The sequence below is a fragment of the Hemibagrus wyckioides genome, linkage group LG26, assembly GCF_019097595.1.
Source record: "Hemibagrus wyckioides isolate EC202008001 linkage group LG26, SWU_Hwy_1.0, whole genome shotgun sequence".
Classification (NCBI taxonomy): Eukaryota; Metazoa; Chordata; class Actinopteri; order Siluriformes; family Bagridae; genus Hemibagrus; species Hemibagrus wyckioides.
This window is the reverse complement of record NC_080735.1, coordinates 22062758-22080257: the sequence shown is the minus strand read 5'-3', so window position 1 is coordinate 22080257 and position 17500 is coordinate 22062758. Positions and strand designations below refer to the sequence as shown.

At 33.1% G+C, this 17500-nt stretch overlaps 1 protein-coding gene across 1 annotated transcript in view; it reads left to right on the top strand.

Annotated features, from left to right (window-relative positions):
* Nucleotides 1-17500, top strand: part of LOC131346630 (uncharacterized) — a 75049-nt gene that overhangs the window by 39845 nt on the left and 17704 nt on the right. Inside the window, exons 36-43 of the mRNA XM_058380165.1 lie at nucleotides 4285-4409; nucleotides 4717-4834; nucleotides 4954-5169; nucleotides 5574-5744; nucleotides 6019-6162; nucleotides 10527-10576; nucleotides 16194-16323; nucleotides 16588-16670. Coding sequence (XP_058236148.1) covers nucleotides 4285-4409; nucleotides 4717-4834; nucleotides 4954-5169; nucleotides 5574-5744; nucleotides 6019-6162; nucleotides 10527-10576; nucleotides 16194-16323; nucleotides 16588-16670 — 1037 coding nt within the window. The remainder of the gene's footprint in view (nucleotides 1-4284; nucleotides 4410-4716; nucleotides 4835-4953; nucleotides 5170-5573; nucleotides 5745-6018; nucleotides 6163-10526; nucleotides 10577-16193; nucleotides 16324-16587; nucleotides 16671-17500) is intronic.

Sequence of the window (17500 nt, the reverse complement as noted above, 5' to 3'; positions counted from 1 at the left end):
CTGGCATTTCAGATCATCTCTATTCTGGAAAACGTATCTGTAGCAAAAAGTTCCTAAAGTGATGAAAAATGGTAATGTGTTCCAAGCCCTCCAACACATCTAAACCTTTTTTTTTAAACACTCTTTTTTTAAAAAACTTTTTTTATAAAGTGTTAATAATAACACTATACCATATAATAACACTATACTATATAATAACATTATACTATATAATAACACTATACTATATAACACTATACTATATAACACTATACTATATAATAACACTATACTATATAATAACACTATACTATATAACACTATACTATACAATAACACTATACTATATAACACTATACTATATAACACTATACTATATAATAACATTATACTATATAATAACACTATACTATATAACACTATACTATATAACACTATACTATACAATAACACTATACTATATAACACTATACTATATAACACTATACTATATAACACTATACTATATAATAACACTATACTATATAACACTATACTATATAACACTATACTATATAATAACACTATACTATATAACACTATACTATATAACACTATACTATATAATAACACTATACCATATAATAACACTATACTATATAACACTATACTATATAATAACACTATACTATATAACACTATACTATATAATAACACTATACCATATAATAACACTATACTATATAACACTATACTATATAATAACACTATACTATATAACACTATACTATATAATAACATACTATATAATAACACTATACTATATAACACTATACCATAGAATAACACTATACTATATAACACTATACTATATAATAACACTATACTATATAATAACACTACCATAGAATAACACTATACTATATAATAACACTATACTATATAATAACACTATACTATATAACACTATACTATATAATAACACTATACCATATAATAACACTATACTATATAACACTATACTATATAATAACACTATACTATATAACACTATACTATATAATAACATACTATATAATAACACTATACTATATAACACTATACCATAGAATAACACTATACTATATAACACTATACTATATAATAACACTATACTATATAACACTATACTATATAATAACACTATACTATATAATAACACTACCATAGAATAACACTATACTATATAATAACACTATACCATATAATAACACTATACTATATAATAACACTATACTATATAACACTATACTATATAATAACACTATACTATATAATAACACTATACTATATAATAACACTATACCATAGAATAAAACTATACTATATAATAACACTATACTATATAACACTATACTATATAATAACACTATACCATAGAATAAAACTATACTATATAAGAACACTATACTATATAAGAACACTATACTATATAATAACACTATACTATATAACACTATACTATATAATAACACTATACCATAGAATAACACTATACTATATAATAACACTATACTATATAACACTATACCATAGAATAACACTATACTATATAAGAACACTATACTATATAATAACACTATACTATATAACACTATACTATATAATAACACTATACTATATATCACTATACTATATAATAACACTATACCATAGAATAACACTATACTATATAATAACACTATACTATATAATAACACTATACTATATAATAACACTATACTATATAACACTATACTATATAATAACACTATACCATAGAATAACACTATACTATATAACACTATACTATATAATAACACTATACTATATAATAACACTATACTATATAATAACACTATACCATATAATAACACTATACCATATAATTACACTATACTATATAACACTATACTATATAACACTATACTATATAATAACACTATACTATATAACACTATACTATATAACACTATACTATATAGCACTATACTATATAATAACACTATACTATATAACACTATACTATATAACACTATACTATATAGCACTATACTATATAACACTATACTATATAATAACACTATACTATATAACTATACTATGTAATAACACTATACTATATAACACTATACTATATAACACTTTACTATATAGCACTATACTATATAATAACACTATACTATATAACACTATACTATATTACACTATACTATATAATAACACTATACTATATAATAACACTATACCATAGAATAACACTATACTATATAACACTATACTATATAATAACACTATACTATATAACACTATACTATATAACACTTTACTATATAGCACTATACTATATAATAACACTATACTATATAATAACACTATACTATATAACACTATACTATATTACACTATACTATATAATAACACTATACTATATAATAACACTATACCATAGAATAACACTATACTATATAATAACACTATACTATATAATAACACTATACTATATAACACTATACTATATAATAACACTATACTATATAATAACACTATACTATATAATAACACTATACCATAGAATAAAACTATACTATATAAGAACACTATACTATATAACACTATACTATATAATAACACTATACCATAGAATAAAACTATACTATATAAGAACACTATACTATATAAGAACACTATACTATATAATAACACTATACTATATAACACTATACTATATAATAACACTATACCATAGAATAACACTATACTATATAATAACACTATACTATATAACACTATACTATATAATAACACTATACTATATATCACTATACTATATAATAACACTATACCATAGAATAACACTATACTATATAATAACACTATACTATATAATAACACTATACTATATAACACTATACTATATAATAACACTATACCATAGAATAACACTATACTATATAACACTATACTATATAATAACACTATACTATATAACACTATACCATAGAATAACACTATACTATATAAGAACACTATACTATATAACACTATACTATATAATAACACTATACTATATATCACTATACTATATAATAACACTATACTATATAATAACACTATACCATATAATAACACTATACCATATAATTACACTATACTATATAACACTATACTATATAACACTATACTATATAATAACACTATACTATATAATAACACTATACTATATAACACTATACTATATAACACTATACTATATAACACTATACTATATAATAACACTATACTATATAACACTATACTATATAACACTATACTATATAATAACACTATACTATATAACACTATACTATATAACACTATACTATATAACACTTTACTATATAGCACTATACTATATAATAACACTATACTATATAATAACACTATACTATATAACACTATACTATATTACACTATACTATATAATAACACTATACCATAGAATAACACTATACTATATAACACTTTACTATATAGCACTATACTATATAATAACACTATACTATATAATAACACTATACTATATAACACTATACTATATTACACTATACTATATAATAACACTATACTATATAATAACACTATACTATATAATAACACTATACTATATAACACTATACTATATAACACTTTACTATATAGCACTATACTATATAATAACACTATACTATATAATAACACTATACTATATAACACTATACTATATTACACTATACTATATAATAACACTATACTATATAATAACACTATACCATAGAATAACACTATACTATATAATAACACTATACTATATAATAACACTATACTATATTACACTATACTATATAACACCATACTATATAACACTATACTATATAACACTATACTATATAACACTATACTATATAATTACGCTATACTATATAATAACACTATACTATATAACACTATACTATATAACACTATACTATATAACACTATACTATATAACACTATACTATATAATAACACTATACTATATAACACTATACTATATAACACTATACTATATAATTACACTATACTATATAATAACACTATACTATATAACACTATACTATATAATAACACTATACTATATAACACTATACTATATAATAACACTATGCTGTAAATCACTCTGAAGTTCCTATAACAGCTTGTCCATCCATTTAAAGTTCCCTTTAATATTGTGGAACATCTGTAGAAGAAGCCAGTCCATACAGTCTGATGCCTCCAGGGTTAAACAATCTGTCTGTGTTGCTTCTCCAGCTGCAGCAGTTCACTTTGAATGCACAGAACCTTGAACTGTTCACAAAGAACAACGTGAGCCAGGACGTCATCTCTGTCTACACAAATATGCTATTCGATGCCAGTCCGGACTTCAGCGTGCTATAGTGAGCTAACACTAACACGATTCCATCAGCATCTTATAGTGTGAACTTTACTGAAATACACATTCAGAATGAGTTTAACTATACATAGAGGTAGTCTACTCAGATACGCCCACCTGTCTCACTCAGACACGCCCACCTGTCTCACTCAGACACGCCCACCCATCTCACTCAGACACCCCCATCTGTCTCACTCAGACACACCCCTCAGTCTCACTCAGACACACCCATTTCTCTCACTCAGACATACCCACCTGTCTTATTCAGATACATATTTAATTTTTGGTGTGTTGTGTGTGTGTTTGTGTAGTCTCCCGAAACCACTGTGGTGTTCTGCTCCAGCAAGTGCGTTCACAACAATGTCTCAGAGTGATGTAGTGAGCATTACCGAATCTCTACAAAAGCAGTGCACAAACATAGAGCCTACTGTAAGTATACACACACACCAATTATCACAGTATAGTATTACAAACCACCACTGTGTGTGTGTGCATTGTGAGCTTATTATACAGCATGATTAATTATGTTTCTGTGTTTTTCTCTGTAGGTATCTTCTGCACTAGCAAGTAACGTGGACACCCTGAATTCAAACACCATTGTGGCATTGGGTAACTCCATCACTGGTCTTAGTGTTGGTCAGATATCAGCCTGTAGCCCCTCCACCCTACTGTCCTCTCTCAGTTTCCTCAGTTCTGTGGATGGCTGGAGCCAGAGCCAGGCCATGGCCATCATCCAATCACTGTTCTCAATTGGAGAGTTTAAGGTATGTAGTCTCACCCAGCTTTTTACTAAGCACCAGTAAAGAAGCAATCATGACTCAGTGCAATATATATTATAAAGCTTTCACTATATTTTATATATATTCTTTATATATATTCTATATTTTATATACATATTCTGTATACATATATACCCTACCTTATAACATTTAGATGTTATTGCTAAATAAGATAGTTACATTAGTTTGATAGTTACAGTAGTTAGCGATGCTTGCTGTTTTACTTCCAGTTGCCAAGCAACAGTATTTTGATGACTTTAAACACTTAATGTGTTCACCTTGCCATCTTGAGCATCACGAGCTCCTTTTGAATATACCGGATTATATGGATCTGAACCATGAACATGAAACATGTATTAGATTTTGTGTGTGTGTGTGTGTGTGTGTAGATCACCTCAGTCGAGTCATTGCAGCAGTTGGGCAGTCTGTTGATGGGTGTTCCTTCTGCACTGTTCAGCTACATCTCTGCATCTTCTCTGCTCAGTGCCCTGCAGTTTCCTTCCTTCCTAAGTGATGTTATCACTACTCCCATCACCACACAGGAGATCATTGTCAACCAGGTAACACACACACACACATAATTCAAACAAACATCATACATCTGATGATACAACCAAGGTAGCTTGAATCTTGTTTTCTGTGACTCCTGGCTGGCTCGCCATTTGTTGCATCGTAATTGTTGTATAAAGTCACTTTCATTTGTGTGGCCAGAGATTCAATTCTTTACTAGCAAACAATGATATTACTGTTTATTAGCATATCTTTCTCTCTATCTCTCTCTCTCTCACACACACACACACTCTCTCTCTCTATCTCGCTCTCTCTCCTCCATAGATTATCTCTTTGAACTCCAGCCCTGACACTGTTGTCCAGAATGTGCCAGGAAACATGACACCGTTGATTCCTCGCCCATCTCTGCTGTTTCTCTCTCAGCAATCAGCAACAACACTCAATCAGAAACAGTGGACCAATGATCAGGTCCAGCTTCTTCTAAAGTCACTGACAGCTGAAGATACTGTATACTGTTTAAGTCACTGCTTAATATGAGTAAACCCCATGTCATCAGTAGTGTAGATCTACACCAGGGGTGTCACCCTAGACCCATCTCCATTGTCCTGATGTTGTATCTATTTCCCAACAGATTTGTATGTCTTTGTACACTGTACACATCAGGATTTGGAGTTAATCACTCAATCACACTAATCACTCAAATCACTCAATCACACTAATCACTCAAATCACTCAAATCATTCAATCACACTAATCACTCAATCACACGAATCAATCACTCAATCACACTAATCACTCAAATCACTCAAATCACTCAATCACACTAATCACTCAATCACACTAATCACTCAAATCACTCAATCACACTAATCACTCAATCACACTAATCACTCAAATCACTCAATCACACTAAACACTCAATCACACTAATCACTCAAATCACTCAATCACACTAAACACTCAATCACACTAATCACTCAAATCACTCAATCACACTAAACACTCAATCACACTAATCACTCAAATCACTCAATCACACTAAACACTCAATCACACTAATCACTCAAATCACTCAATCACACTAATCACTCAATCACACTAATCACTCAAATCACTCAATCACACTAAACACTCAATCACACTAATCACTCAAATCACTCAATCACACTAATCACTCAAATCACTCAATCACACTAATCACTCAATCACACTAAACACTCAATCACACTAATCACTCAAATCACTCAATCACACTAATCACTCAAATCACTCAAATCACTCAATCACATTAATCACTCAATCACACTAATCACTCAATCACACTAATCACTCAAATCACTCAATCACACTAATCACTCAAATCACTCAATCACACTAATCACTCAATCACACTAATCACTCAAATCACTCAATCACACTAAACACTCAATCACACTAATCACTCAAATCACTCAATCACACTAATCACTCAAATCACTCAATCACACTAATCACTCAATCACACTAATCACTCAAATCACTCAATCACACTAATCACTCAAATCACTCACACACTAATCACTCAATCACACTAATCACTCAAATCACTCAATCACACTAATCACTCAAATCACTCAATCACACTAATCACTCAATCACACTAATCACTCAATCACACTAAACACTCAATCACACTAAACACTCAATCCACTCAATCACACTAATCACTCAATCACAATAATCACTCAAATCACTCAATCACACTAATCATTCAATCACACTAAACACTCAATCACACTAAACACTCAATCACACTAATCACTCAAATCACTCAATCACACTAATCACTCAATCACACTAATCACTCAATCACACTAAACACTTAATCACACTAATCACTCAAATCACTCAATCACACTAATCACTCAAATCACTCAAATCACTCAATCACATTAATCACTCAATCACACTAATCACTCAATCACACTAATCACTCAAATCACTCAATCACACTAATCACTCAAATCACTCAATCACACTAATCACTCAAATCACTCAATCACATTAATCACTCAATCACACTAATCACTCAATCACACTAATCACTCAAATCACTCAATCACACTAATCACTCAAATCACTCAATCACACTAATCACTCAATCACACTAATCACTCAAATCACTCAATCACACTAATCACTCAAATCACTCAATCACACTAATCACTCAATCACACTAAACACTCAATCACACTAAACACTCAATCCACTCAATCACACTAATCACTCAATCACAATAATCACACTAATCACTCAATCACACTAATCACTCAATCACACTAAACACTCAATCACACTAAACACTCAATCCACTCAATCACACTAATCACTCAATCACAATAATCACTCAAATCACTCAATCACACTAAACACTCAATCACACTAATCACTCAATCACACTAAACACTCAATCACACTAATCACTCAAATCACTCAAATCACTCAATCACACTAATCACTCAATCACACTAATCACTCAAATCACTCAATCACACTAAACACTCAATCACACTAATCACTCAAATCACTCAAATCACTCAATCACACTAATCACTCAATCACACTAATCACTCAAATCACTCAATCACACTAATCACTCAAATCACTCAATCACACTAATCACTCAATCACACTAATCACTCAATCACACTAAACACTCAATCACACTAATCACTCAATCACACTAAACACTCAATCACACTAAACACTCAATCACACTAATCACACTAATCACTCTATCACACTAATCATTCAATCACACTAAACACTCAATCACACTAATCACTCAAATCACTCAATCACACTAATCACTCAATCACACTAATCACACTAATCACTCAAATCACTCTATCACACTAATCATTCAATCACACTAATCACTCAATCACACTAAACACTCAATCACACTAATCATTCAATCACACTAATCACACTAATCACTCAAATCACTCTATCACACTAATCATTCAATCACACTAATCACTCAATCACACTAATCACTCAAATCACTCAATCACACTAATCACTCAATCACACTAATCACTCAATCACACTTAACACTCAATCACACTAATCACTCAAATCACTCAACCACACTAATCATTCAATCACACTAATCACTCAAATCATTCAATCACACTAAACCCTCAATCACACTAAACACTCAATCACACTAAACACTCAATCACACTAATCATTCAATCACACTAAACACTCAAATCACTCAAATCACTCAATCACACTAATCATTCAATCACACTAATCACTCAAATCATTCAATCACACTAAACACTCAATCACACTAAACACTCAATCACACTAAACACTCAATCACACTAAACACTCAATCACACTAAACACTCAATCACACTAATCACACTAATCACTCTATCACACTAATCATTCAATCACACTAAACACTCAATCACACTAAACACTCAATCACACTAATCATTCAATCACACTAATCACTCAAATCACTCTATCACACTAATCATTCAATCACACTAATCACTCAATCACACTAATCACTCAAATCACTCAATCACACTAATCACTCAATCACACTAATCACACTAATCACTCAAATCATTCAATCACACTAATCACTCAATCACACTAAACACTCAATCACACTAAACACTCAATCACACTAAACACTCAAATCACTCAAATCACTCAATCACACTAATCACTCAATCACACTAATCACTCAAATCATTCAATCACACTAATCACTCAATCACACTAAACACTCAATCACACTAAACACTCAATCACACTAAACACTCAATCACACTAATCACTCAAATCACTCAATCACACTAAACACTCAATCACACTAATCACTCAAATCATTCAATCACACTAAACACTCAATCACACTAAACACTCAATCACACTAATCATTCAATCACACTAATCACACTAATCACTCAAATCACTCTATCACACTAATCATTCAATCACACTAATCACTCAATCACACTAATCACTCAATCACACTAATCATTCAATCACACTAATCACACTAATCACTCAAATCACTCTATCACACTAATCATTCAATCACACTAATCACACTAATCACTCAAATCACTCTATCACACTAATCATTCAATCACACTAATCACTCAATCACACTAATCACTCAATCACACTAATCACTCAATCACACTTAACACTCAATCACACAACACTCAATCACACTAATCACTCAAATCACTCAACCACACTAATCATTCAATCACACTAAACACTCAATCACACTAATCACTCAATCACACTAATCACTCAATCACACTAATCATTCAATCACACTAATCAATCACACTAAACACTCAATCACACTAAACACTCAATCACACTAATCACGCAAATCACTCAATCACACTAAACACTCAATCACACTAATCACTCAAATCATTCAATCACACTAATCACTCAAATCATTCAATCACACTAATCACTCAATCACACTAATCACTCAAATCACTCAACCACACTAATCACTCAATCACACTAATCACTCAATCACACTAATCACGCAAATCACTCAATCACACTAAACACTCAATCACACTAATCACTCAAATCATTCAATCACACTAATCACTCAAATCACTCAATCACACTAATCACTCAATCACACTAATCACTCAATCACACTAATCACTCAAATCACTCAATCACACTATATTTGATGTGTAAACACAGTAGTTTTAACTGAGGTTTAATGAATTTGATTAACAATTTCTGAAACCTGAAGTTGTGTGTAAATGTTTTCTCCACAGGCCATGCTGTTCTTTGACATAGTGGCTGATGAATACTCCGATGCAGACAAGTGAGTTCTGCTGTAACACTGATATACACCTGATCTAACACACCTGATAAATAACACACCTGATAAATAACACACCTGATAAATAACACACCTGATAAATAACACACCTGATCTAACACACCTGATAAATAACACACCTGATAAATAACACACCTGATAAATAACGCACCTGATAAATAACACACCTGATCTAACACACCTGATAAATAACACACCTGATAAATAACACACCTGATCTAACACACCTGATAAATAACACACCTGATCAATAACACACCTGATAAATAACACACCTGATAAATAACACACCTGATAAATAACACACCTGATAAATAACACACCTGATCTAACACACCTGATAAATAACACACCTGATAAATAACACACCTGATAAATAACACACCTGATAAATAACACACCTGATCTAACACACCTGATAAATAACACACCTGATAAATAACACACCTGATAAATAACACACCTGATAAATAACACACCTGATAAATAACACACCTGATCTAACACACCTGATAAATAACACACCTGATAAATAACACACCTGATAAATAACACACCTGATCTAACACACCTGATAAATAACACACCTGATCTAACACACCTGATAAATAACACACCTGATAAATAACACACCTGATCTAACACACCTGATAAATAACACACCTGATAAATAACACACCTGATAAATAACACACCTGATCTAACACACCTGATAAATAACACACCTGATAAATAACACACCTGATAAATAACACACCTGATAAATAACACACCTGATCTAACACACCTGATAAATAACACACCTGATCTAACACACCTGATAAATAACACACCTGATAAATAACACACCTGATCTAACACACCTGATAAATAACACACCTGATCTAACACACCTGATAAATAACACACCTGATAAATAACACACCTGATAAATAACACACCTGATCTAACACACCTGATAAATAACACACCTGATCTAACACACCTGATAAATAACACACCTGATAAATAACACACCTGATCTAACACACCTGATAAATAACACACCTGATAAATAACACACCTGATCTAACACACCTGATAAATAACACACCTGATAAATAACACACCTGATCTAACACACCTGATAAATAACACACCTGATCTAACACACCTGATAAATAACACACCTGATAAATAACACACCTGATAAATAACACACCTGATCTAACACACCTGATAAATAACACACCTGATCTAACACACCTGATAAATAACACACCTGATAAATAACACACCTGATCTAACACACCTGATAAATAACACACCTGATCTAACACACCTGATAAATAACACACCTGATCTAACACACCTGATAAATAACACACCTGATCTAACACACCTGATAAATAACACACCTGATAAATAACACACCTGATCTAACACACCTGATAAATAACACACCTGATCTAACACACCTGATAAATAACACACCTGATAAATAACACACCTGATCTAACACACCTGATAAATAACACACCTGATCTAACACACCTGATAAATAACACACCTGATAAATAACACACCTGATAAATAACACACCTGATCTAACACACCTGATAAATAACACACCTGATAAATAACACACCTGATCTAACACACCTGATAAATAACACACCTGATCAATAACACACCTGATAAATAACACACCTGATAAATAACACACCTGATAAATAACACACCTGATAAATAACACACCTGATCTAACACACCTGATAAATAACACACCTGATAAATAACACACCTGATCTAACACACCTGATAAATAACACACCTGATCAATAACACACCTGATAAATAACACACCTGATAAATAACACACCTGATAAATAACACACCTGATAAATAACACACCTGATCTAACACACCTGATAAATAACACACCTGATAAATAACACACCTGATAAATAACACACCTGATAAATAACACACCTGATCTAACACACCTGATAAATAACACACCTGATAAATAACACACCTGATAAATAACACACCTGATAAATAACACACCTGATCTAACACACCTGATAAATAACACACCTGATAAATAACACACCTGATAAATAACACACCTGATCTAACACACCTGATAAATAACACACCTGATCTAACACACCTGATAAATAACACACCTGATAAATAACACACCTGATCTAACACACCTGATAAATAACACACCTGATAAATAACACACCTGATAAATAACACACCTGATCTAACACACCTGATAAATAACACACCTGATAAATAACACACCTGATAAATAACACACCTGATAAATAACACACCTGATCTAACACACCTGATAAATAACACACCTGATAAATAACACACCTGATCTAACACACCTGATAAATAACACACCTGATCTAACACACCTGATAAATAACACACCTGATAAATAACACACCTGATAAATAACACACCTGATCTAACACACCTGATAAATAACACACCTGATCTAACACACCTGATAAATAACACACCTGATAAATAACACACCTGATCTAACACACCTGATAAATAACACACCTGATAAATAACACACCTGATCTAACACACCTGATAAATAACACACCTGATAAATAACACACCTGATCTAACACACCTGATAAATAACACACCTGATCTAACACACCTGATAAATAACACACCTGATAAATAACACACCTGATAAATAACACACCTGATCTAACACACCTGATAAATAACACACCTGATCTAACACACCTGATAAATAACACACCTGATAAATAACACACCTGATCTAACACACCTGATAAATAACACACCTGATCTAACACACCTGATAAATAACACACCTGATCTAACACACCTGATAAATAACACACCTGATCTAACACACCTGATAAATAACACACCTGATAAATAACACACCTGATCTAACACACCTGATAAATAACACACCTGATCTAACACACCTGATAAATAACACACCTGATAAATAACACACCTGATCTAACACACCTGATAAATAACACACCTGATCTAACACACCTGATAAATAACACACCTGATAAATAACACACCTGATAAATAACACACCTGATCTAACACACCTGATAAATAACACACCTGATCTAACACACCTGATAAATAACACACCTGATAAATAACACACCTGATCTAACACACCTGATAAATAACACACCTGATCTAACACTCCTGATAAATAACACACCTGATCTAACACACCTGATAAATAACACACCTGATCTAACACACCTGATAAATAACACACCTGATAAATAACACACCTGATCTAACACACCTGATAAATAACACACCTGATCTAACACACCTGATAAATAACACACCTGATAAATAACACACCTGATCTAACACACCTGATAAATAACACACCTGATCTAACACACCTGATAAATAACACACCTGATAAATAACACACCTGATAAATAACACACCTGATAAATAACACACCTGATCTAACACACCTGATAAATAACACACCTGATCTAACACACCTGATAAATAACACACCTGATAAATAACACACCTGATAAATAACACACCTGATCTAACACACCTGATAAATAACACACCTGATAAATAACACACCTGATCTAACACACCTGATAAATAACACACCTGATAAATAACACACCTGATCTAACACACCTGATAAATAACACACCTGATCTAACACACCTGATAAATAACACACCTGATCTAACACACCTGATAAATAACACACCTGATCTAACACACCTGATAAATAACACACCTGATAAATAACACACCTGATAAATAACACACCTGATAAATAACACACCTGATCTAACACACCTGATAAATAACACACCTGATCAATAACACACCTGATCTAACACACCTGATAAATAACACACCTGATAAATAACACACCTGATCTAACACACCTGATAAATAACACACCTGATAAATAACACACCTGATCTAACACACCTGATAAATAACACACCTGATAAATAACACACCTGATCTAACACACCTGATAAATAACACACCTGATCTAACACACCTGATAAATAACACACCTGATCTAACACACCTGATAAATAACACACCTGATCTAACACACCTGATAAATAACACACCTGATCTAACACACCTGATAAATAACACACCTGATAAATAACACACCTGATCTAACACACCTGATAAATAACACACCTGATAAATAACACACCTGATAAATAACACACCTGATAAATAACACACCTGATCTAACACACCTGATAAATAACACACCTGATAAATAACACACCTGATAAATAACACACCTGATCTAACACACCTGATAAATAACACACCTGATAAATAACACACCTGATCTAACACACCTGATAAATAACACACCTGATAAATAACACACCTGATCTAACACACCTGATAAATAACACACCTGATAAATAACACACCTGATCTAACACACCTGATAAATAACACACCTGATCTAACACACCTGATAAATAACACACCTGATCTAACACACCTGATAAATAACACACCTGATAAATAACACACCTGATCTAACACACCTGATAAATAACACACCTGATCTAACACACCTGATAAATAACACACCTGATCTAACACACCTGATAAATAACACACCTGATAAATAACACACCTGATAAATAACACACCTGATCTAACACACCTGATAAATAACACACCTGATCTAACACACCTGATAAATAACACACCTGATAAATAGCACACCTGATCTAACACACCTGATAAATAACACACCTGATCTAACACACCTGATAAATAACACACCTGATCTAACACACCTGATAAATAACACACCTGATCTAACACACCTGATAAATAACACACCTGATAAATAACACACCTGATCTAACACACCTGATAAATAACACACCTGATCTAACACACCTGATAAATAACACACCTGATAAATAACACACCTGATCTAACACACCTGATCTAACACACCTGATAAATAACGCACCTGATAAATAACACACCTGATCTAACACACCTGATAAATAACACACCTGATAAATAACACACCTGATCTAACACACCTGATAAATAACGCACCTGATAAATAACACACCTGATCTAACACACCTGATAAATAACACACCTGATAAATAACACACCTGATCTAACACACCTGATAAATAACGCACCTGATAAATAACACACCTGATCTAACACACCTGATAAATAACACACCTGATAAATAACACACCTGATCTAACACACCTGATAAATAACGCACCTGATAAATAACACACCTGATCTAACACACCTGATAAATAACACACCTGATCTAACACACCTGATAAATAACACACCTGATCTAACACACCTGATCTAACACACCTGATCTAACACACCTGATAAATAACACACCTGATCAATAACACACCTGATCAATAACACACCTGATCTAACAAACCTGATAAATAATACACCTGATATAACACACATAAGTTCTGGTTATTGGCTGGTCAGTGAGTCTGGTCAGCACGTGGTGAAGAGTATGTTTGTCTTTCTGCAGTATATCGTTCCAGGTGTTGCAGGGCTTCACCTGCACACGTGTTCAGAGGTTCAGCACACAGAAAGTGAAGAACCTGGTCAGAGGTTGCAGGCGCCGTGGCAACAAAAAGGTCAAGCTACAGGAGTCTCAGGTCAGACACACAACACTGTGGAAATGTAATATTTAGACTTAAATGTAGTAATGACGTCACACGCTAGTCTCATTAGCTGATGTTTAATTAGCTAGTTCATTAGCAAGTAACACTGTATCTTCACTGTTAACACAATTCCTGTAGCAGTTGATGATATGCTAATGATATGCTAGGCTAAAACAGTGCTAAAACATGCTAGTCTAACAGTAGGTAAAACGTCAGTGATGCGCTAGGCTAACGTCAGCACTGCTGTGTGTACCTCAGCTGACCTGCATGTACAACTACATAAAGAGTGACACTGTGACTGTCTTCAGTGATTATCCTGCTGACATGCTGCTCTACTACAAGTATGTGGACACACGCACACACACACAGACACACACACAGACACACAGACACAGACACACACACAGACACACACACAGACACAGACACAGACACAGACACACACACAGACACACACACAGACACACACAGACACAGACACACACACAGACACACACAGACACACACACAGACACACACACAGACACACACACACAGACACAGACATGCACACACACACACAGACACACACAGACACAGACACACACACAGACACAGACACACACACAGACACACACACAGACACACACAGAGACACAGACACACACACAGACACACACACAGACACACACACACAGACACAGACACACACACAGACACACACAGACAGACACACACACAGACACACACACACAGACACAGACACACACACAGACACACACACAGACAGACACACACACAGACACACACACACAGACACACACACAGACAAACACACAGACACAGACACACACACACACACACACAGACACACACACAGAAACGCACACACAGAAACGCACACACAGAAACGCACACACAGACACGCACACACAGACAGACACACACACACACAGACACACACAGACACGCACACACAGACAGACACACACACACACAGACACACACACAGACACACACACAGACACACACACAGACACAGACACACACACAGACACACACACACAGACAGACACACACACAGACACAGACACACACAGACACAGACACACACACAGACACACACACAGACACACACACAGACACAGACACACACACAGACACACACACACACACAGACACACACACAGAC